Raw genomic sequence first — 25,000 nt, forward strand, 5'->3', positions numbered from 1 at the left:
ATGCATGGAAAGTTGCTAGCGGAGTTTACAGCTAGTCACGTTAGACTCGTGTGTATGAACTCTGGTCATAATGAAAACATTAATAAACATTCTCTAAGTTGCTAGAATTGCACCCAAATCCTAACAATACATGTAAAGTAATATAATACAGGTGGTATATCAACGTTTTCAACTTAAACAACATTTTACAGTTACAAAATTAAAACAAAGTGTTGAGTGCTTTATACAGTCAACCTACCCAATGCAAAGCATACCGCTTCTGATCAGCTATGGCAACTATACAAGGACAAAACGCAGCAGAGCTGCAGTATAACGTTTCTCCAAAGGGGACTCCAAAACACCAATCTCAATAAAGCTGCTTAATTACGGCGAAAATCACATACAAACACTAAACTACATTTCTAACTCTGTTACACCCCCTTCCCTGAATTTCACCAAATTCAAGCAGCAAACAAATACTTCCAAAGGCAAAGAGTACACTACTTTCAAACACTAGACAGAGGGTCGCCAATTACAGGACAGCCAACCACAAAGGTATCCAATAAGGATGAAGTGGAAGAAGAGGTGTGCAAACTCTCACACAACCAACCACTGGCAGTAGGGTGCCTTATACACCCCACAAGACCATACAGCCATAAACCATAAATTCCATAAATTCTCCACAAAGCTAATCAGAAAAGCTAGATAAATAATAATATGTCATTAACTTTTATATTAGTATATAGTTTGTAAATAAACATTTAACATTAAGAAATAACTGTTAATTAGTGCCAAAAATACATTTAGTTAACTATTAACAAATATTAATACAATATTAGTTAATATATTTGTTAAAACATTAACATACAGATTTTATGCAAACAACTAATATTTAATTAATGATGAAAAAACTATTAACTTGTGCCAAATAGATATTTTAGTAACAATTAACAAATATTAACAAAGGGTTAGGTAATTACTAGTTTGCTATTTATTATGGCACCTTATTATGGAGTGTTACCGAAGTATTCATGTTCAGTGCAAGATAAGATAGCTCATATGAAAAGTATTCATGTTCAGTGCAAGATAAGATAGCTTGTATGAAGAGTATTCATGTTCAGTGCAGGATAAGATAGCTTGGTGTGTGTGTGTGTGTTTATGTGTGTGTGTGTGTGTGTGTGTGTGTTTATGCGTGTGTGTGTGTGTGTGTGTGTGTGTGTGTGTGTGTGTGTGTGTGTAGTTTGCAGCCCTTGCAGCAAAAGCAGGTCAAAGCCGAGGGGAGCAGGAAACCCCCACTCAGCCACTTCCTGTTAGATGCACACACACTCGCTGACTGTGTGACTCTCACCTCAGCACTGCTGCATCTGTGTATGTGTGTGTGTGTGTGTGTGTGTGTGGAGGAGGGTGGACAGTTAGGTGGTTAGGAGGGTGGACACTAGCATGTTGCTATCTCCCCACAGTAGGCTGCTTATGTCAGTGAACTAGCATGTTGCTAACTCCCCACAGTAGGCTGCTTATGTCAGTGAACTAGCATGTTGCTAACTCCCCACCGTAGGCTGCTTATGTCAGTGAACTAGCATGTTGCTAATCCCCACAGTAGGCTGCTTGAAACACCGACTATCAACACACAGTACCAGTTGACCAATCACAGTCTTTGCGGTCTGCTTTGACGCAAGGTTAAACCTTTTTGGAGGTGTACGTCGAGCTACGGCGGAGGGCTCGGAGTGGGGTGGAGCGACACAGAGGGGTCTGCGGGGGTACGCTGTGGAATCGACGCAGAAGCATAAATCAGCCTTAAAGCCGTATTTGAATTAGAGAGAGACAGTGGTATCTTATAGTAATTGTACGATACGATACAGGTGTAGTACAAGATTCAGGTGTAGTACATATAAGATTCAGGTGTAGTACATATAAGATACAGGTGTAGTACATACGAATCATTTATCAAGAGTTCTAAGAGTTAGCCTAGAAATCTAGACGCACCCTAGCGGCAGAAAATTACATTTGCTGCCAGGGCTAGTCTAGCAACTCTCTGTTGGCTTGTGAGCTCGAAAAATTAAACTTCTATCAGGCCAATCAAATCGTGTATAGAGTTAGGCGGGCTTAACATAATGATTGATGGCAGAGTTGCAACGGTTTGGCTTGAATTCCCTGCTACTTGAAAACAAAGAAGATGGATGTTGCTGTTGAAGAACAGTGTGACACGAGTTAAGCTTTTATAAGTTGGCAAAAGTTTGAACTAGCCAACTAGCTCCGCTGGTGGGAAAACGCATGGGACTCAAAGCGCTGTCCTATTGCGTGCAGAGGGAATTTGAAAGACAACCGATTATCCCGCCCCTCTGACTGAGCACTGCGAACGGTGAGTGCCCAGACCCTACATTTTAATGTGGGTCTGGCTCGTCAGGCTATCTAAGAGTAGCACTTCCTGTTCGTTTCTCTGCGTTGTGTTGGCTACACTCTCAAATGCAAATTCAAATGCAAATTCAAATGAACAGAACAAAGAGGAAAAACTGTCTCATCCACTGTGATGGCAGAATTCTAACTTGATTAAAGTTTGTATCAGCGATAACAGGCCCAAACATAAATGATCACATTCATCTAATCTTTCCTAACGATCCGCTAGCTGCCAGCCCCATAAGCAGGCCGTAAAAAAAACACTCTGTAGGCAGCCTAGGCTCTGAGATCTGCACACAAAAACAATTGCTAACAATAAGTGTTGCCAACCACTTAAAGGCAAAATAAAGTGTTCCAACCAATAACCGGCGTGATGCGCGTTCAGTAGAGTTTCAATTGCACGGGAGGGAGGGCAAGGGAGTAGCGAGCTAGGTCTCTGTTTTGTTTGAACGTCAACAGAAGTGACGTTACCCCACCATCGCTGATACAACCTTTAACAGTGAAGTGGTAGGTAACGTTAGAAGAACTTCTACTGTGATGATGTGATAACGTAACTTCTATTCTATGCTATGCTATACAATGCTACTATGGTAACACAACTTCCACGACTCTGTGAGCTTAAGGGCTGAGCTATACCAGGCTAGTAACTGTAATTCTGTTCGCGTTGCATCTGCTACAACAATTAGCTTCCATTATAATCAATGGAAGTAGCTACACCAGACGTGATAGTGGTGCGTACGTTCGAAAAAAATAGACCATTCTTCTAAAATGGATTTTACGCGTTGCAAACGGAACGGTTCAGTTACGCGCCTGCTGTAGCTTCCCTGTTGGAATAAACAAATAGGGATATTAATATTCGAATATTAACCAATTATTCAACTATCTGTGCACACAGTGCCTAGCACTAGCCCTTGGCAAGGCTACACCATCGCTGGAGATGTAAAGGACGCAAGAAAATGGGACTAGGAGACCAAAAAATAATTATTTGATCACAACATGTATGTAATGCTATTAAAGCAGGGGTACTGCACAATCTGCTAGTGTGAGTTTCCCTCTACTTTAGTCATGTAGCGTATCTATATGACGACTTTCCCTCTACTTTACTCATGTAGCGTATCCATATGACGACTTTCCCTCTACTTCACTCATGTAGGGTAGTGTAGCCATATGAAGACTTTTCCTCTACTTTACTCATGTAGCGTAGTGTAGCCATATGAAGACTTTCCCTCTACTTTACTCATGTAGCGTAGCACAGCTGTAGCCATATGAAGACTTTCCCTCTACTTTACTCATGTAGCGTAGCGTATCCATATGAAGACTTTCCCTCTACTTTACTCATGTAGCGTATCCATATGACGACTTTCCCTCTACTTTACTCATGTAGCGTAGTGTAGCCATATGAAGACTTTCCCTCTACTTTACTCATGTAGTGTAGCCATATGACGTCTTTCCCTCTACTTTACTCATGTAGCGTAGTGTAGCCATATGACGACTTTCCCTCTACTTTACTCATGTAGCGTAGCACGGCTGTAGCCATATGACGACTTTCCCTCTACTTTACTCATGTAGCGTATCTATATGACGACTTTCCCTCTACTTTACTCATGTAGCGTAGTGTAGCCATATGAAGACTTTCCCTCTACTTTACTCATGTAGCGTAGCGTAGCCATATGACGACTTTCCCTCTACTTTACTCATGTAGTGTAGTGTAGCCATATGAAGACTTTTCCTCTACTTTACTCATGTAGCATAGCCATATGACAACTTTCCCTCTACTTTACTCATGTAGCGTAGCACAGCTGTAGCCATATGAAGACTTTCCCTCTACTTTACTCATGTAGCGTAGCACAGCTGTAGCCATATGAAGACTTTCCCTCTACTTTACTCATGTAGCGTAGCACAGCTGTAGCCATATGACGACTTTCCCTCTACTTTACTCATGTAGCGTAGCGTATCCATATGAAGACTTTCCCTCTACTTTACTCATGTAGCGTAGCCATATGACGACTTTCCCTCTACTTCACTCATGTAGCCATATGACGACTTTCCCTCTACTTTACTCATGTAGCGTAGCGTAGCCATATGACGACTTTCCCTCTACTTTACTCATGTAGTGTAGTGTAGCCATATGAAGACTTTTCCTCTACTTTACTCATGTAGCATAGCCATATGACAACTTTCCCTCTACTTTACTCATGTAGCGTAGCCATATGACGACTTTCCCTCTACTTCACTCATGTAGCCATATGACGACTTTCCCTCTACTTTACTCATGTAGCAGCCATATGACGACTTTCCCTCTACTTCACTCATGTAGCGTAGCGTATCCATATGAAGACTTTTCCTCTACTTTACTCATGTAGCGTAGCCATATGACGACTTTCCCTCTACTTTACTCATGTAGCGTAGCGTAGCCATATGAAGGAAATGGTAAAGGTTGTCCATGATGGACTGTGACCAAAGGGCGCAAACATGGCAGTGTGACAGTTACAGAGACGAATCAACAGATAACCTCTGAACTACAGACTGCCTCTAAGATAACCTCTCTCACTCTTTCCAACCCACACAAACAGGCACAGTGCAATACATACATAGACAGACACACACACATACACACAGACATACATACCTGAATGCCTGCAGGGATGTCGTAAACGATGCGTATGGTCTTGACCTCGGCGTAGCCTGGAAGTGAGTGAGGGATGACGTGGTACTCCATCTTCCCGGGGGGCTGAGTGCCGGTCTTCTCCCCGTAGATGGCCTTGCATGTGGGGCACTGGAGACTGCCGTCCTGGGGCCGGAGACAGACAGAGACCAGAGTAAATGACCAAACCCAAAGTCAGGTTACTTTATGTGTTGTGAGAGAGGGGAAAAAAAGTCGGCAACACCAGTATATGCTCCCAAGTTATAGTTTAATTACCGTCACTACCGTCATTACCGTCGCCATTATAACTTGGGAGCATATACTGGTGTTGCCGACTTTTTTTCCCCTCTCTCTCATCGTAAGTGTTTTGTCCAGCACCCAGGATTAGATCGGGATGTGCGTGCGTTTTTTCCTCTTTATACTTTATGTGTTGTGTCATGGGACTGGTTCACAACTATCAAGCTACCCAGAATTCTAAAATATTATTTTCTTTTTTTTTAATTACAGGACAGTGGAGACATTGCCAGGAAACAAGTGAGAGAGAGAGGGAGAGAGAGAGGCAGAGAGAGAAAGGGAGAGGGAGAGAGAGGCAGAGAGAGAAAGTGAGAGAGAGGGAGAGAGAGAAAGTGAGAGAGAGAAAGGGAGAGGGAGAGTGACGGGGTAGGATCTGGAAACAACCCAGGTTGTTGACACTTTACTGACCCTTCAGGGTCAGTCCCATGTTGCTGAAGTCCAATGTTAGCCCAAAACATGGGAGCCGAAGAAAGATATTCCCCAATTCTGCATTCGATTCATATGAAATTATCTACTGTTATAGTTTTATATGTTTTGAAACAATCAGGATAATATTTATGGAATAGCTCTAATTGAAACAGATAAAATGTATTTAACAGAAAAAAGAAGTGGGGAGCATGGAGCTCTGGGAACATTATATTAGCTAACTAGTTATATAACATAGGTCCTGCTTTTCATCACTATATTAGCTAACTAGTTAAATATGTATAACATAGCTCATGGTTTTCATCGTATGATATTTGCACTCCTTAAAACATCATAAACCAATTGTCCTTTACAAGCATCGTTTGGCAAGCTAGCTGCTCCTCCATTCGTGTTATTCATCGGTTAGCCACTGTTGCGCTAGCCCTTATTAGCCGCTAGCCCTTATTAGCAGGCGCGCATTGCTGCGTCACCTTGTTGCCGTTGTTGTACATGGCCACCAGGCAGAGCAGATGGTACACGTGGCCACACTTGCCAAGCTTGCCCACCAGCTCTGGCTTAATGCCCTTCTGGCTCAGCAGGCCTTCATAGCCGGAGGATGTGACTAGCCTCTCCATGCAGATGGTGCAGTCCTAAAAATAATGAAGCCAGTTTTCATCATGATCATCATTTTCATCCTCATCATCATGAATCATTTATTACTATCATTTCAGTTATCATTAACATAAACAGGAGAGCTTTGAATTCAAAGTGCTGACACAAGCAATAGAACATGTTTTATCTATTCAAGCATACAGTGATATATCATGAATCATGAATGTCAGAATCATTTGTATATGCAATACTTTAACAGCCTGTAATGTGTTTTATGGTCCACATTAGGGCCATGTTAAAGATGTCACCCTGTTAAAGCATGGTTGTAGGGCCATGTTAAAGATGTCACCCTGTTAAAGCATGGTTGTAGGGCCATGTTAAAGTTGAGGGTTTTGCACATAAGCATCAGCTTGCATGAGTTAGCAATAGCGTTAGCATCAGCTTGCATGAGTTAGCAATATCGTTAGCATCAGCTTACATGAGTTAGCAATAGCGTTAGCATTAGCAAGTTGGGAAGTGTCTAACCTCATCAGGAGCGGATTTGATCTTTTCCGTGTATCTGCGAACAACGTCCTCTGGATTTTTGCCTGCCATCGACACACATACGTCAGGCACAAAACACACACAGTTTCCACTTAAGTTTGTGCTAACAGAATACACACAGTCATGCACACACAATGCACAATAACAATTTAATACCAGATAGATACTGTATGTACTAGTGCTGTCAGTTAAACGCGTTATTAACGGCGTTAATGTAAACCTATTTTAACGGCGTCAATTTTTTTAACGCAAGATTAACGTTCTTTTTGGTTAAACAAACTTTGTAGTTTTTTCACAACACCACACTGGATTTAGCTAGACCGGAAACTAAACAATACACACTGACGAATGGAATGGAACGTTGTATATGCTGCACGTACACGCCCCCTTTTAGGGAAAAGATGACTGATATAATGGAAACCTATGCTGCATCGGAGTTGGGAGCGAAAAGGGCTTATACTTACTAAATATTGAAACAAACGTGATTAAAAGGCACAAAATAAGGTTGGTGTAAGAGTTATCTGTGTGTTTATGGGATTAATGTGACCATGTTCCTATGGTTTGCTCTTTCTAGTTTACAGGAGTGTCACGAATTTATCGATAGGCACAGTCAAACTGCCCATGGCTGACTATAACTAAGTTCAGCAAGCTTAACTTTACATGTCATAACATCAGCTAAACATAAGTCACACATTCATTCTATCACTTGTAATATGAACGTAGCCTATTTCCTACAACTACAGTAGGTGAGATAATTGGCTACGTTATACTGAAGTTCCACACTTAGCTAGCTAGCAAGCTAACCATTTTGCATGGGATATTATGGTAAGTGTACATGCTAAATTTGTTCTCAGGGTATTGCAAACGAATTAGGTTGATAATGTACATAGTTTCGACATGAGTAAGTTACATAAACATAATTCTTCATAACTGCCGTGTTAGTAAAATGATTGAATGTCCTGTGAATTAAAAACAAATGTAACGTCAACGTGTGATTACTAGCTGTCTTTCCGCTTTATAATGTGTGTAGGCCTACATTTTGTGCACGCACTTCTGCGGAAGCATTTATTTCCGTTTATATCAGCTAAATTTCTAAAGAATATTGTGTTGCCTCAGGTCTGCTGCACATCTTTTGAAATTTTATTTGAAATAATCAAATAGACCTACGTCTTAGTTCAGTTAATAAAGTAACTTGCTTTGCTTTCATTTGAATCCCAATCAAGATACACAATAATTGCTTTATTGTTAATATGGACTCCTGGAAAGTTCAGAAATGCAAAATAATAGAATTTTAACCATATGATAAAATATGTGATTAATCGTGATTAACTATAGGAATTCAGCGATTAATCGCGATTAAAATGTTTAATTGTTTGACAGCACTAGTATGTACACACCAGAGGACACATGCACATGCACACACCCGCGCACCACACACTAACACACACACAGCACACACACACACACACTATGACCCATCCTGCTGCAGCTGTGAGGTGTTGGCCTGTGCTAGGGCTCTGCTCTGCTCGTAATTATGCCAGTGGATTAAAAATGGAAGCAGTGTGTGTGTGTGTGTGTGTGAGACTTGGCTCTGGTGTGTCTGTGCTCGGCCCTCCCTGTTCCACTTCAGGACCCTGTGGAAGCATGTGTGTGTGTGTGTGTGTGAGTGTGTATGCGTGCGTGCGTGTGTGTGTGTGTGTGTGCGTATCCACGTGTGTGTGTAGGGGGTCCTCAGCAGACTATGCCTCCCCAGGTAGATGAGATCAAAGGAATAATGCATTTAGAGGGAGAGCACACACACACACACACACACGTAGGGCTGGGACGGTATGTTATGGTCTCGCGGTATACCGCTTTAACAGCCCCCCCCCCCCCACACACACACACACACAAAAACATAAAATAAATTATTGCGAGTTATGGATTATGAATTTTGTGCTGCCGTCACAGCCAATTCAACTTTAGACAGCCGTAGCAACTTCATAGATCACTGCTTCAGACATGAAAGAAATAAGCTGTTTATCAACAAGGCTATCACTATTTTAGAACTGTTACATTCCTGACGCTCTGTCCCACACACACACAGACACACACACACTCATACAGTCTGCCGCTCTGTCACACACACACGCACCTCTCCTGAGGTGCTTCTTCTTGGTCTTGCGGCGGATGCCGCTGACCCCTGGGACGGGCTTCAGGTCGCTCTTGTTGACGTGTGGGGGGTGCAGGACGGGTTTGGGGGCGCGGGTCAGACACACAGGAAGCCCTGCCGCACACATCAGGATGCCCGTCATACCTGCAGCGCAGAGCAGAGAGAGAGAGAGTGCGTGTGTGTGTGTGTGTGTGTGGGGGGTCAGACACACAGGTAGCCCTGCAGCACACATCAGCATGCCCGTCATACCTGCAGAGAGAGAGAGAGTGTGTGTGTATATGTGTGTGTGTGCGTGTGTGTGTGTATGTGTGTGTGTGTATGTGTGTGTGTGTGTGCGTGTGTATGTGTGTGTATATGTGTGTGTGTGTCTATATGTGTGTGTGTGTATGCGTGTGTGTGTAAGAGAGTACCTGCCAGTGCTGGATGTACAGGTCCAGATCCTGTTAGATTCTTCACTGGGAGAGCAGGGACTCTGGAGGACACACATACACACACACACACATACAATTATTAAAAAGTCAATATAATATACCTGCCCTTTGCGCTGCTTGCACACAAACCATTTAACACACACACACACACTATTGTTTTCTCACAGCAGTCAATACGGTGGTGATGGTCTTTCACTGTTTTTCCTCTCTCTCCCCCTCGTCTTTTCTCTCTGTCTTCTCTCTCTCTCTCCTTCCCCCTCTCCCTCGCCCTTGTCTTTTCTCTCTCTCTCCTGTCTCCTCCCTCACACACACACACACACACATCATCTGGTTATTATTGGCAATGATACGAGTGGAAAGAGTAAATGTGGCGGTGGATTCCAGAAAAAGCAGAATCAGACACAAAGTGTGTGCGTGTGCATGTGTGCGTGTCCACGTGTGCGTGTGCATTCATGCGTGTGTGTGTGTGTGTGCGTGTGTGTGTCCACGTGTGTGTGTGCATGCGTGTGTGTGCATGTGTGTGTGTGTGTGCGTGCATGCGTGTGTGTGTGTGCATGTGTGCGTGTGTGTGTCCACGTGTGTGTGTGCATGTGTGTGTGTGTGTGCGTGTGTGTGTGTGCGTGCGTGTGTGTGTATGTGTGCGTGTGTGTGCAGAGCAGTTAAGCTATTTGAAGTAGCATGTGCATTTGATCTGTTTATGGAGGACTCTTACCTTTCTAAGACTGTAAAATATCAATCATTAATATCTACCATTGAAAACCTTGGCTACAGATGCCACCAGTGGCGGCCGGGGGTTAAAAAAAATAACAGAGGAAGAAATGTCCGCTTGCTTGTTGCGCTTGGTGTTAGTGGCAAATGTAAGTTTGTGATGGTGTTGGTTTACCCTGGTGTTACCATCCTACGTACTTCCGGCCAGGCTAGGTGTTGGTGGCATATGTGAACGAGTATATAGGCCACCTACCCAGACACATTTATAGCAGCAGAATGTACTATGTAGCATTTTAACTGGCAATGTTGTGCAATAAATGCTGTTCTGACATTCTTAGGGGCGGGGGGGGGGGGTCTGACCTAAGGAGCTAGGCTAGCATGCAGTAGCCAGAAACGTTGTGGGTTCAATTCTTGGCTTCCACCATTGTGCATTTGAGCAAGGCACTTAACCCGAAACTCCTCCAGGGACAATAGACTTTGTAATATAATTTAAATATACAAGTCACTTTGGATAATAGTGCTAAATTAATAAATGTAAATGTAAATAAATGTAAATGTAGGTCTGGCAAGTCAGAGAAGATATGTAGGTCTAGTTATGAAACACTGTTTTCCTGATGTGCAAAATTATGAAAAGTCTGGAGGTTTTGCTCAATGTAATACATTTGCAAAAAAGTCTATAATACTAAAAATAGACACTTGTTTTATAAAACCATGTAAATATTGACCATTAAAAATAGACCTTAAAAGTGGTTATTTGTAACATGCTAATGTTTTTAAAGCCAAATTGTTATTATTTAAAGACAGGTTGTAATAGCTAAGTGGGAATTTATACTCGAAAGGCAAATGTTATTGAAGACGTCATTAAAGGAATGCATCATGGTCTGAAACATTCATTAACAATGTAACCATCCAAAGATACAGTTAGAACGGTGAAAACAAGAGCATATTAACAACAAGAACATCATTTAACAATTGTTTAGTTGAGGCATAACTTGGATGATTATAACAACGCATAACTATCCGAAAATGTTTTTATCACCAAATCCCTGAACTGTCCACGTTTGTGACAGACCAGTACTAACGTTACCTGTTAGTTACGAGTAGGCTATTTGTCATACTAGCCTACGTAGCATTCAGTAGCCTACACTAGCCTTACCATCCTTCATTTTTGAATCTGGTCTTCCTGCTTTTTTTTTTCTCATTCATTTTTTATTGTCAAAAACATAATCAAATACATCAAATAACATGTTATAGACACACACAAGTAATATTACCTACTAACCCCCCCCCCCCCCCCCCCCCCCCCCCCCACCACCACTCTCCTCCCACACCTCCCAACATAGTATTAAGACAGTCACAGACAGGTTACGGTTAAATCAGCATTAGATCTTTCAGCTTAGATATCAAGTTCTCCCATATCACTATTGTATGTGGCTGAGCGTTATTTGCTCTAGCTGATGACAATTCCATGTAAGATATATCCAAGAATGTCCGTAGCCAGTGAATAGTAGAAATGTCATGAGGGGACTTCCAGCGCTGTGCAACAATCTTTTTGGCTGCAGTGAGCCCTGCAAGCCATACCTTACGGGTTTCTTCCGCAAGGGACAGATGGGAATCATCATTTAAAAGGTGCACAGCCGGGTTCATAGGGAACTGAACTCCTGTTACATCTGTGATAATTTCGGTCACCCTTCTCCATAATCTAGATACATCTGGACATTCCCACATAACATGTAAAAAAGAGCCAAGGGTTCCATGAGGGCAAAAGGAGCAATATGGATCAGAGACAAATCCCATTTCATGTCTTATTCTTGGTGTTACATATGCCCATGGCAGAATTTTAAATGTATGTATCTATGATTTGGATTTTTTGAGGCACCAGAGACATTGTCCCAAATGGCTTCCCAGTCTAATTTTTGTCCCAAATTTGTTATGTCTCTATCCCAAGCTTTCATGCCTGATGTGGGTGTGTATTTTTGAGAGTTGAATCTATCATAGAGAAATGACACTATTTGTTTTGGTGACTGCTGTATCCAACTTAAAATAGGATGATCCCTTAACTCCGACCACCAAGGAACACTGTAGGCTTTACAGGCTGATCTTACTCTAAAATAAAAGAAAAGAGAATGTCAATGAAGTGACTATTATTCCATAACGGGGATGATGTACACCATTTGTTTTTAAATTGTATGAATCTTTCTGCCGCCCTGAACACTTGAATCATGTATGTCAAAATTTGACCATAATGTAACGTACACTTCTTGATAGTCACACCTGTGAGAAGAAAATCTTTTAATCTAATTGGTGCTATTAGTTCTTCTTCTATACTCTTCCATGATGAAATATTGTCCTCACCTATCCAGTACCTGAGACTTCTTATAAATGCCCAGTGGTATAATTTGAAATTAGGACAGGCCAGTCCTCCACCCATCTTGTCAATCTGAAGAGCTGACCATTTTAACTGCGGTCGCTTACCATTCCACATATAGCCTCTTAGCAAAGTTTCTAATTTCTTCCAGTATCCGGCTGGAGGTGCAAGTGGGATCATTGAGCTCACAAAGTTAATGCGGTATCGCCAAAGTTAATGCAGTATCGCCAAGACAGACGGAAGTGTTTGCTGGACACTTGCCAAATAGACCAAGATGTCATCAGCATAAAGTGATATTGAGTGTGACGTTGAACCAATTGTAATAGGAGAGATTATGGGAGAGTTTCTAACTAAGTGTGTCAGGGGTTCTATGGATAACGTAAAAAGCAGAGGAGACAGAGGGTCTCCCTGTCTTGTGCCCCGTCTTATGTCAAACAATTCTGACATACCGCCCATAAGTCCGCCCTAACAAAGTATAGTATATAAATGTTTTTCTATAAGTACATGCTTTTTGTGGATATTATGACGTTGTGTATATATGTATATAAGTGTTTTGTAAATCTATGTAAATATAGCCTATCACTCTGATAGGTCATGTGACCTTTTGTACTTGTTTAAATATGGCGACTGTCTGTCTGATATTCAAGTCTGATGAAGAGTGTTTAGCTCGAAACGTTACACACGGGTGAAAATCAATAAAAATTCCTGATGGGAGCAAGTGTGCGGACAATCCACTCTTTGATAGAATCTAGATATTGGACATTTGCTGTCAAAGTAGGAAGCTCTATTCTACTGAAAAAATGGGAGAAGTCGTTTTCTGTGGGCGATTGTTCGTCTGTATACAGATCCTTATAAAAATCTTTAAAACTCTCACCAACTTCTTCTGTTGACGTCACCATTCCCCTCCTAGGACATCTAGTAGCTGGTATCGCTCTTTTTGCTTCCTGCTGCTTAAGTCATATCTGAACCAATGTATAAATGGTAATCATTCAGTTTTAGCAGTTGTGAAGTAACTGATGGGGAAAAATCAGCTTCAAAGGTAGTTGGGGCATATAGGCTTACAAAGGCAACCTTTTTGCCCTGGATGGAGGTACAGCAGAATGCCATTCGTCCTTCATTATCAGAGCCAGTCTTTTCAACTGTCAGGTTAATACCACGTCTCATCAAAATCATAGCACCTTTTGTACGAGTGCCATCAGTTGAAGCTACTACTGGTTTATAGAATTTATTTTGAATTCTTGTAACATCGTTGGGTTTTAGGTGTGTTTCTTGAAGTAGCGCGATATCTATTTTCTTCCTGCGTAAGAAGTCTAATATTTTAGTGCGTTTGTAGGGAGAATTTAGTCCTCTAACATTGAATGCCATAATAGAAAGATTCTCTAACCTGTTTATGTTAATCATTCCCTGGGAAAGTGCATTGGTGGTGGAATCCTTCCCTAGTCCCCCCTGTCCCCCTCCCTCCCCCCTAACCCCATCCCCTCTCACCTTCATCCCTTTAAGCTTAGCCATCCGTGAGAGTCACTCAGCAATGTCAAACACTGAACCCCCAATAACCCCCTCTAATTGAACTACACACCTATTTTATCTAAAAGAAAAAAGAGAAAATAACACAGAGAAAAATAGTAGGCCTAGCCCTAAGATAACACAATAATGAACTCTAATAGAATAGGTCACTTAAAGATCCAAACCACAACTCCATCCTGTTTCTAACTAGCTGAAAATATACAGGTCTGTTGAAAAAGTATGGGATCCTACTTTGGAAATCCAAACCAAAATTAACATGAATCTTTGTTGAAAATCTGAAATTATTCCAAAAAGTATTATTAAAGTCATCTTAAGTTCAGATTCAGCCTTTCCGTTGGGAAGCCCAGCTAGGCTAAATAGCCAACCAAGCGAACTAAAATGATCCCTATTGCATTCAACATTAATTGAACATTCTTAGCCCTGTCTAAAGTTATTAACTCAGTTAGTAATTCAGTAGTATAACCATTACTCACAATACTCGATACAGCATCTTCCAGATACAACAGAAAGTTAGCTCACAACTAATTTGTCCATGATAGCCTATTAGCATACCCAAAGCATGATTCTCATGAATCTCCTTGTATTTTTGTCGTTCCTGCATCGTCCCGGGGCCGTAGTCAGCGAAGAATTGTAGCTGGGTGCCATCAGCGAGCGTTGGTTTAGCCTTCCTCGCTCCCTCCAGGATCGCCTGTCGGTCAGTGTACCGTAGCAGCCGAAAGATCATGGTTCGTGGTCTCGACGTGCTGTTGGAATAGATCCGATGTGCTCTGTCTATCTCGAGTGGGTTAGAGCTCAACTGGGGAATCCAAGTGGGAAGCATTTTCAGGAGGTAGCCTCTTGGGTCATTTCCCTCAACTCCCGTTGGCAAACCCACCAATCTAACATTATTCCTCCTGGATCGGTCTTCCAGGTCGTCAAGCTTCTTTTGTAACTTTGTGACCTCTGCAGCACATGCGCTAGTCTCTTTCTCGTTCTTACGCAAGCTGACCTGTATGTTAACTATTTGGTTGAAGACCGTGCTAAACTTTTTAGCATGAATGTCAGCCTGTTCTTTTAACGACCGGAGGATGTTGCCATTCTCTGCCAAATGCTTCTGTATGGGGTCGAGAGCTTTTTCCAGCGATTCCTTCAGCATAAACGCAACAGTACCTTGAAGTGACTCCATTTCGGCTGCCATTGCTTGTTTAATAAGCATAGCAATATCCTCAGTGGAGTCGCTTGCCTGAGGTCGTCTATTTGATTCTTTTTTGGTCGCAGTTTGGTCTTTCTTGGAAGTCATAATGTAAATAAAACGTTCCTTATCTAAAATGTATATCTAGGTGATCTTTAAGCACTTTTGACACTAAAATAAGAGGGTTTCGTTTGAGAGCTCAGTGCACCGCTGCCATCTTGCCTCGCGCCTCACCGGAAGTCCTGGTCTTCCTGCTTTGAGCCTAACTTTTGCACTGTATTTGAATGTATAAAAGATGGACTTTGTCCTCTGATTCCATTGTACTGTTTATTTCAGGAGCAAAAAAACAAGCTTTCCGTTCAACACAAGATTCTTAGTTGTATGACTGCAGATAACGTTCTTGCTTGCAGAGCAGCTAGCTGCTCATTAGTTCACCGTTGCCGCTAAAAACAGCACCCCCTATCGCAATTGAAAATTACTGTACGGAGGAGCTACCTCCCTTGGCCATTGAAAACGACGTGATTCACGAGCCACTGGGGTCCGAGGCGTTTATAATGGACTTCAATGAGGGGCTTGAGGAGGAAGCTCCTCCATACAGTAATTTTCAATTGCGATAGGGGGGGCTGTTGGCATTTTGACCTAGGGGAACGATTTTGTTCATTTAAAGTGTTCAAATAGTAATATATTAACAGTAATTTATCAGAATAGTAATTCACTTTATATATTTTTTTATTTTTCTCTGAAATTTTAGGGAGGGTGTTCCTCCCTTTCCTCAATGAAGGAGCCTCCTCTGCTGTACACAGGCTGGCGACCCGGGGACTTTGTATTGGGGGACTATTGAAAACAAGAGCCAAACAGTTGGTAAAGTACTGCTCAATTTCAGCCATTATAGGAAGCATGCTTATTTAGAAAAGGAGATGTTTTCTGTACCCCTGAGATTGTATTGTCATACATAACAATGTGCTGATATGGTTTAATCTGTTTGATCATTCAAAACATTTGATTCCTAATGAAAATTGACTTGTAATGTGGAATTGAATAAAGTATCTGTATGCGTGTGTGCGTGCGTGCGTGTGTGTGCATGCGTGTGTGTGTGCGTGCATGTGTGTGTGTGTGCGTGTAGGGGTCCTCAGTAGACTATGGCCTCCCTAGGTAGATAAGATCGAAGGAATAATGCATTTAGAGGGAGAGCACACACACACAAACACACGTAGGGCTGGGACGGTATGGATGTTTTATTACCGGAAAGCAAGAAAGTTGGAAAGCAAGAAATTCCCACGGTCTCGCGGTATACCGCTTTAACACCCCACCCCACCCCCAACAAAAAATAAAAAAGTCTGATTGCAAGTTATGGATTATAAATTTTGTGCTGCCGTCACAGCCAATTCAACTTTAGACAGCCGTAGCAACTTCATAGATCACTGCTTCAGACATGAAAGAAATAAGCTGTTTATCAACAAGGCTATCACTATTTTAGAACTGTTACATTCCTGACGCTTATGCTAATATTACAATGGTAGGCTACCGCACTTTTTAACAAAGGTAGATCCCAGGCTAGCCTAGGCCTACATGTCGCTGTTAACAAGGGTGTCAGTATGTTTTTAGAAGTGGTGGGGACAATAACCATAAGCTTGAGTGTGGTTTAAAAAGTGTGGGGTACCCTTATGTAAGCTATTCATCCATTCAACCCTACATTACAATATGCTTAACATAGTGTTGCGCCGGTTAAGGTTTTTTAACATCCGCACCCACCCGACCCGTCAGGAGAGTCAATCTGCACCCATTCGACCCTCAAAAATATGCACTGATTAACTACCCGAACCTGACCCGACCTGACAAAAAAAAAAAAACAATGTGCCTATAGCCTAGGCCAGGGGTTCCCAAACTTTTCCACGACAAGGCCCCCCAAATACCACTAGGTTCTGCCCAAAGACCCCCGTGATGTGTTATTAAGCCCATCGACAATACTACGGCAAATGTAAAAATACATTAAGCTAATCCTAATAATTATTTTAGCCACAAGCACTACGCGATCATACAGTGTGTAAAAATTGTATTTGGGGCTTTCTGCTATATGAGAGCTATCACTCTACTATTATTCCCAGTTATTATCATGGAGAATATAATGTTCAGATATGCAACAAATTATTATAATGACATTGTATAACAACCCTCATAGTAATAGGTATATTTTACATTATTATAATGGCATTGTATAACAGCCCTCATAGTAATGGGTATATTTAAACCCTCATAGTAATGGGTATATTTTACATTTTTCAAATGTATTTATTTGTCGCTTTTATTTTTCCTTCCAACTTGCATTGATTTAAAGCAATGTACATCAGAGCCGATCTGCTGCTCTGTAAAGGTATTTCTGTCCCATCCAAATTTGCTGAACTACTTGCGAAATAGCCTATTCATCACAGACATCACATGTATCACACAAAAGAGCTTTTTCTCAGCTTTTAAACGATGTTGGTGGTTAGTTGTTGTAAACGGTTCGCAAGAAAAGTAGCCGAACTTTAATTTAATCATATTTTCTGCACCCGTCTCCCTCCCCATTCATCTTGGCTTCGCAAACTTTCCCTCAACACATGACAAAGCATATATCAGAATGAAGAGCAGACCTTACCGAACACAAAGGTGTAATTAAAGTTTAAAGTATTAATTAAAGTTTAAAGCGCTCCCCTGTACAGTTAGCCATTCCAGAGTAATCCGGTTTTAAATTTGCAGCAATGTCTATATGCATGTCTCCAACTTTGGGGTTCACAATGTGTTTAAATTGTTCAATAGGCCTACATGATTTTATAACAGGCCAAATACAAAATAAATGTTACAAATTTCGCCTAGATAGCCTATCTGTACACATTACAATCAGAGGATAGGCTATACATATAGGGCAGACCGACGCTCATGCGTTCATGCTTTGTTTTATCGCTGGATTTTAGGATAGCCTACTATGGCAACCGATTGCATTCCGAGTTACAGTCAACTCTAGCAGGCATTAAATGACTGGAGGGTCGGGTGGGTGCGGATGTTAAACAACCTTAACCGCGCAACACTCGATCCACACATATCCAGGCAGCTGTGCATGCTGTGAGGATGTCATTGTGCGCGCCTATCGCATGGTTTAGACTCGATGATTTCGGTATGTGGGGATTTTTTCGGTCGCATTTGGTTTGCACATTTTTAGAAGTGGTGGGGACAAAATTCTAATTATAAATAGTGGTGGGGACATATCCCCCCCGTCATCTACGCGTATGGCTGTTCAGTTAAATTCTTAACAAATTAGAACATATTTTTTTATTCTGTTGCAACTTTCATGGAGTAAACATGTCTAACCTCTTTGTGTAAATCGAGTTTGAACGGAGAGAATAGAAAAGTGTTACGATTGTGCCAGTTCTCCCCTACTCACACATAGTAAACAAATGGAATGTTGGAACATTGCGCTCCCCAACACAAACGCGTAAGGTCGGGTTTGCTTCAGCTTGCTTCAAGTTTTGTTTTGAAAACCTTGAATCCATGTCATAAGATGGTCCATCACATTACACATCACGACATTACACACTACGTGCACACATGTGCAGGCCATTAGGGGGATTCGACTTCATGTAGCCACCTGCAGACGTCTTAAGCTGACTGCATAACGTGATTACTTCTGAGATTCTGATACGTTCGTAACCCGGAATTATGCATATGTCCTGGTTGAAGTGTGACATACTCAAGTCTCCGTTCTGTCTCCCTGGAGACTCCTCTGCAGCTCCAACCGTCACCTCAGGAGCTTCAAAGTGTTTTAAGTGCTTCAATAGCTGAGGGACAGTGGAAACATCTACCAAGCCTTCTCCAGGTTTGTTTACATTGATAGCTGAGGGGCAGTGGTCTCCAGGTTTGTATACATTGATAGCTGAGGGGCAGTGGTCTCCAGGTTTGTATACATTGATAGCTGAGGGGCAGTGGTCTCCAGGTTTGTATACATTGATAGCTGAGGGGCAGTGGTCTACTAAGTCTTCTCCAGGTTTGTATAGAGTTAGGGTTAGGTTTGTATAGAGTTAGAGTTAGGTTTGTATAGAGTTGGGGTTTGCTGGGTATTACCTGCACTGTCCAAATAGAGCATGTTAACCTATTTCACTTAATTTGCTTCTGTGTGCCCAATTTCCAAACCACATTACACCTGTTCGTCTGTCCGTCTGTGTGTGTGTCTGTCTGTCTGTCTGTCTGTCTGTCTATGCGTCGTCTTTGTGCCTAGTCCTGCCCCAGTACCTGCCCCGTCTAAAAGTGCAAGTGCGTCCTGTTAGTCCATATGGGCCAGACCAGATACCGGTACCAAGTGCGTCCTGTGCACCAAGATGAGGCCCTAAGAACTCAACACAAACACTAACTGTCATTCACATGCAAAAACATCACAACTCAAACATAAGACTTAAACACATAAAACAGAACACACACTTAAACACATAACACACTTTTTTACACTGTCCACTGTTCTTTCTTTGTTTTCCTTCACTTTAACACACACACACACAGATACATACAGATACACACACACACACACACACACACACACACAGACCCAGAAAGATACACACACACACACATACAGATACACACACACACACACACAGATACATAAAGATACACACACTCACACAGACCCAGAAAGATACACACACACACACAGATACATACAGATACACACACACACACACACACAGACCCAGAAAGATACACACACACACACACACACTTGTGGCGATCAAACCTGACCCCCTATAATAAAGTAATATAATGAAAAGATGGCAGCTACATACGGAAGATGGTCAGCGTCTATAAATAACAGCCCAGGTAGCGCTGTCTCCGCCTCTCTCGTTTCCCTCTACCGGTGTTTCGTCTGCTGTGTGTTTGGTTCGCTGGTGTTGCCCTGCGTAGGCTGAACGTGACGACAGGTAGAGTGTTTTGCCTTGTGAGAGCGGCCTGGTTTGGTCCTTGTCTCGGACGCTCCGTGAGTATTGCCTAGCCTCAAAGAACTGTCTTTCCATTGTTCGGCAGGTTGATAACTCCACCGAGTTGTTCAGAGTTTTGTGCGTGTTTGGTCTAGTCCAAACCGAGCTCCGTCATCACTTTGCAATAACGAACTGTTTTATCATTGTTCAGCAAGCGATCACGGCAGCTAAGTTGTTGTTCCTGGCCTGTCGGCCTGTCTTGCCCCATTCGTTCCGTGATCTCCTTGCGCTGTAACTGTCTTATCATTGTTTGCAGGAGTCACGCAACGTGGGTAAGCTAGTAGTTTTGTGCGAGTTGTTTGGTCCTTTGGTGTGCACTCCATTCGCTCCGTGATCTCCTTGCATTAGAACTGTTTTACCATTGTTTGCAGGAGACACGCGACAGTAGCGAGGTTGTAGCAGCTGGCCCACTTCTCTGTGTTGTCCTGTGCTCTTTAAAAGCGCTCTTGTTGTTTAGTGGTGAGCGGCGCGACTTTAAGTTGAATATAGATTACATAGGCTACTGGGGAGGGTTTCCTTAGGGGTTTTCCTGGGGACTATTATTTTGTCTTTTGGGGATATTTTTATTTCTACATTTTCCTTTCCTCCGGCGCCGGCCTGCCTTTATTGTAATCTAATCTAAACTGTAAACTGAAAGCAATCACGTTTGTGCTCTAGTTTTGGAGAGCTCTTCTTTTGTTAAGTGATTTTGCTATTTAATGTTATTTTGTTTATTGGTTTATCCACACTGGGAGCTTTGAAGCAGTCGGCTATGTTATAGTAGCCAATTAGTTATAGCCTAAATAAAAGGTCTTGTTTGTGCACTTGAGTAGCTTGTAAAAGCAGCATAATTTGTTTAACCTGTTTGAATTTATTGTGGCCTTAGGCCGAAGAGGTCTTTTTTGACCGAAAATACTTTTCCCTCTCGTTTTTGGACCTTTTTGCGTCTTGCCTTTTTGCATTTTTGTCGAGGCTACCGCCTACCGCCTCCTAGTGGCCTGACCTAAAAATAGGCTGAATGGACTGCTACTGCTGTTGTGGTGATTTCAAAGTCAAAGTCAGCTTTATTGTCAATTTCTTCACATGTTCCAGACATACAAAGAGATCGAAATTACGTTTCTCACTATCCCACGGTGAAGACAAGACATATTTTTCCAATTTTAAGTCCACAGACAAACATAACATTCAAGTAAACAAAAAAGTAAGTAAATAAGTAAATAAGAGGGCACATATAATAATGAAAAAATAAGAGCAGCAAAATTTGGTTGAAATTGTGCGTAGACAGTCAATAAAATACTAGTGCAAAGTCAGGCCAATAAAAGGCTTGGGTAGTTCTGTTTGACCTAAGTAATAAAGAAAGTGGCATAGTGGTGCAAGTTATGTAAGAGCAGCAGAAGTGTTGTGTTTTCAGGACAACAACACCAAGTTGTAAAGTGTGCAAGTGTGCAAGTGGAGTAGTGCAGGCGGCCATTGTGGGTCCAATGTCTAGGATGTTATGTAGCTGAGGGTGGGGGGGGGAGAGGAGGGAGAGAGTTCAGCATCCTTACAGCTTGGTGTATGAAGCTGTTGGTGAGTCTGGTAGTGCGGGAGCGCAGGCTTCTGTACCTCTTCCCAGAGGGCAGTAGATCAAACAGATTGTGAGCGGGGTGACTTGCATCACTCACAATTTTGGTCGCCTTGCGGGTGAGGTGGGTGGTGTAAATGTCCTTCAGGGAGGGGAGTGAAGCACCCATGATCCTTCCAGCTGTGTTCACTATGCGCTGCAGGGCTTTCCTGTTGTATTCAGTGCAGCTTCCGCCCCACACAGCGATACAGCTGGAGAGGATGCTCTCAATGGTGCCTCGGTAGAATGTGGTCATGATGGCTGGTGGAGCACTTGCTCGCCTGAGTTTCCGCAGGAAGTACAGGCGGCGCTGAGCTCTCTTCGCCAGTGATGCAGTGTTGGTGGTCCAGGAGAGGTCTTCACTGATGTGCACCCCCAGGAATTTGGTGCTGCTCGCTCTCTCCACCACAGCACCGTCGATGGTCAGTGGCAGGTGTTGGGTGTGACCTCTCCGGAAGTCAACAACAATCTCTTTGGTCTTGCTGACGTTCAGCAGGAGGTTGTTGTCCCTGCACCACGTGGTCAGATGGTCGACCTCCAACCTGTATTGAGTCTCGTCGCCCTTGGTGATGAGACCCACCAGAGTTGTGTCGTCAGCAAATTTCACTATGTGATTGTTGCTGTAGGTTGCAGTGCAGTCATGCGTCAGCAGGGTGAAGAGCAGCGGACTGAGCACGCAGCCTTGGGGGGGCCCTGTGCTCAGTGTGATGCTGCTTGAGGTATTGTTGCCAACACGTACTACTTGGGGCCTCTGACAGAGGAAGTCCAGTAGCCAGTTGCAGAGGTAGGTACTGAGTCCCAGTTTGTCAAGTTTGCAGATGAGTTGTTGTGGTATTATGGTGTTGAATGCAGAACTGAAGTCTATAAACAGCAATCTCACATATGAGTCTCTTTTTTCCAGGTGGGTGAGGGCTGGGTGGAGGGCAGAGCAGATTGCATCCTCTGTAGACCGCTTGGCTCGGTATGCAAACTGGAAGGGGTCCAGGGTGGGGGGGAGAATGGCTTTGATATGTGACATGACAAGCCGCTCAAAGCACTTCATGATGATGGGTGTCAGTGCCACAGGGCGGTAGTCATTGAAGCAGGATGGAGCAGTTTTCTTCGGCACAGGTATGATGGTGGCAGCTTTGAAACATGATGGGACGATGGCTTGCGTCAGGGAAGTGTTAAAGATGTCTGTGAAGACATCCTTAAGCTCCCCTGCGCAGTCCTTCAGCGCACGACCTGGGATGTTGTCTGGACCTGTTGCCTTACGGGTGTTGATAGCAGCAAGTGTCCTCTTCACGCTGTCGGCAGAGAGGCACAGGGGCTGCTCATGTAGAGGGGGATGGGTCTTCTGTGGGCAGGTGCTGTTTTGTGCTTCAAAGCGAGCAAAGAAGCGGTTCAGGTTGTTGAGCAGAGGGATGTTGCTCTCACAGCTCTGTGGCGCGGGCTTGTAGTCCGTGAGGGCCTGAATGCCCTGCCATAGGCTTTGTGCGTTCCTGCTGTCTTTGAAGTGGGTGGTTATCTTGTGAGTGTATTCCTTTTTTGCTTCCTTGATGCCACGGGACAGGTTGGCTCTCGCTGTTTTCATGCCAGCTTCATCCCCAGCTCTGTAGGCTTTGTCTCTGGCCCTCAGCAGCCTGAGGACATCCCCTGTCAGCCATGGCTTCCAGTTAGCCCGAGTGATGATGTCTTTTGTGTGGGTCACATCATCGATGCACTTGGTGATGTAAGAGGTTACAGCGTCTGTATACTCCTCTATGTCTGTCCGGTTGTTGTAAGTGGCTGCCTGCTTAAACATTTCCCAGTCTGTTGTGTCAAAGCAGTCTTGAAGAGCATCGGAGGCTCCCTCAGGCCACACTTTTACCTGCTTACGAACCGGTTTGTTCGCTTTTACCCTTTGTCTGTATGCGGGCATTAGCATAACAGTGATATGGTCTGAAAGTCCAATGTGGGGGAGGGGGGTGGCTTTGTATGCTCCTTTGTGTGTAGTGTAGACCAGGTCCAGGATGTTATCTCCTCTTGTTGGAAAATCAACATGCTGGTGTAGCTTTGGAAGTACAGTTTTGAGATCAGCATGGTTAAAATCTCCAGCGAAGATGGTGAAACCGTCTGGGTGTGCCGTCTGTTGTTCACTGACAGCCTGGTACAGTTCACTAAGAGCCGCGTTCTTATCGCTGTTGTTGTTGGTAGGCGGGATGTATACTGCGACTAGCAGAATCGCAGTAATTTCCCTTGGCAGGTAAAAAGGACGGCACTTTATGATCATAAACTCTGCCAGTGGTGAGCAGTGTTTGCATACTACTACAGTGTCCCGGCACCATTCATCACGGATGTAAACACAGATTCCTCCTCCTCGTGATTTACCTCCCCTTACAATGGCCCTGTCTGCTCGATAGCATGCTAGCTGCTCCAGTTGTACAGCAGAGTCCGGAATGTTGTCATTTAACCAAGTCTCAGTGAAGACGAGCACACAGCAGTTACTTACTGTCCGGTTCGTTGATCTCAGCAGTCGTATGTGATCCATTTTGTTGTCCAGTGATCGTACATTTGCCAGGAGAATGGATGGTATGGCTGGGCGAGTTGGGCTGGCCGCTAGCCTGGCCCGGACGCCTCCGCGCTTGCCCCTCTTCTGCTTCCTCGCACACCGCTTCCGACGCTTTCTTTCCGGGGGAGGAGTAGCAGGCGAGTCCGGTGTTGTTGCAGGCCGGAGTAGTCCGAGTTCCTTTAGCGTCTCTGTTGCAAAGTCCAGAACGCTGCAAAACTTGCTTTTGCAGATGTCAATTAAAAACTGCCTGCTGTACTTGTAGTACGACGTAGTAAGACGAGACGAACACGTAAGACTTTCGGACAAACACTTTTTAAACGAACAAAACACCGTACGGTTGGGACAGAGAGAGGTCGCTGCGTGTGTACGCTCCGCCATCTTGGATGTAGCATTTGTTTGATGTAGCATTTGTTTGCTTGTGTGTGTAAGATTTGTTTGCTTGTGTGGTGTTCATGTGTGTCCTGAACAATATATTCCATTTTTGAACACACCTGTTTGCATTTCTTGAAGTCTTTTAGTTAGAGTTAAAATCATTTAATGTTTTGTGGTGCTTTATAAAGCCATTTAGTTATTATTTCTTAACTTTAGTTTATCTTCACTCTGTCTGAGTGGTGGTGGATAAATCCACCTGGCGCCCAACCGTTACGCTACCCCACTACC

General features: G+C 43.2%; 2 protein-coding genes and 1 long non-coding RNA gene across 3 annotated transcripts in view; 1 reads left to right on the forward strand and 2 right to left on the reverse strand.

The window, feature by feature from the left end:
* The window catches only part of LOC121716106 (chemokine-like receptor 1), a 965,204-nt gene that overhangs the window by 768,192 nt on the left and 172,012 nt on the right, over window positions 1-25,000 (reverse strand). The gene's annotated exons all lie outside the window — the stretch shown is intronic.
* The window catches only part of dtx1 (deltex 1, E3 ubiquitin ligase), a 56,598-nt gene that overhangs the window by 10,482 nt on the left and 21,116 nt on the right, over window positions 1-25,000 (reverse strand). Inside the window, 5 exon segments of the mRNA XM_042102287.1 lie at window positions 5,003-5,164; window positions 6,208-6,366; window positions 6,854-6,915; window positions 9,006-9,167; window positions 9,434-9,495. Of these exon segments, the coding sequence (XP_041958221.1) occupies window positions 5,003-5,164; window positions 6,208-6,366; window positions 6,854-6,915; window positions 9,006-9,167; window positions 9,434-9,495 (607 nt within the window).
* Window positions 21,131-24,826, forward strand: LOC121716120. Its single transcript, XR_006033770.1, has 3 exons — window positions 21,131-21,247; window positions 22,310-22,312; window positions 24,770-24,826. It is a non-coding gene; the product is annotated as an uncharacterized LOC121716120 (long non-coding RNA).

The sequence above is a fragment of the Alosa sapidissima genome, chromosome 8, assembly GCF_018492685.1.
Source record: "Alosa sapidissima isolate fAloSap1 chromosome 8, fAloSap1.pri, whole genome shotgun sequence".
In the NCBI taxonomy this organism is placed as follows: Eukaryota; Metazoa; Chordata; class Actinopteri; order Clupeiformes; family Clupeidae; genus Alosa; species Alosa sapidissima.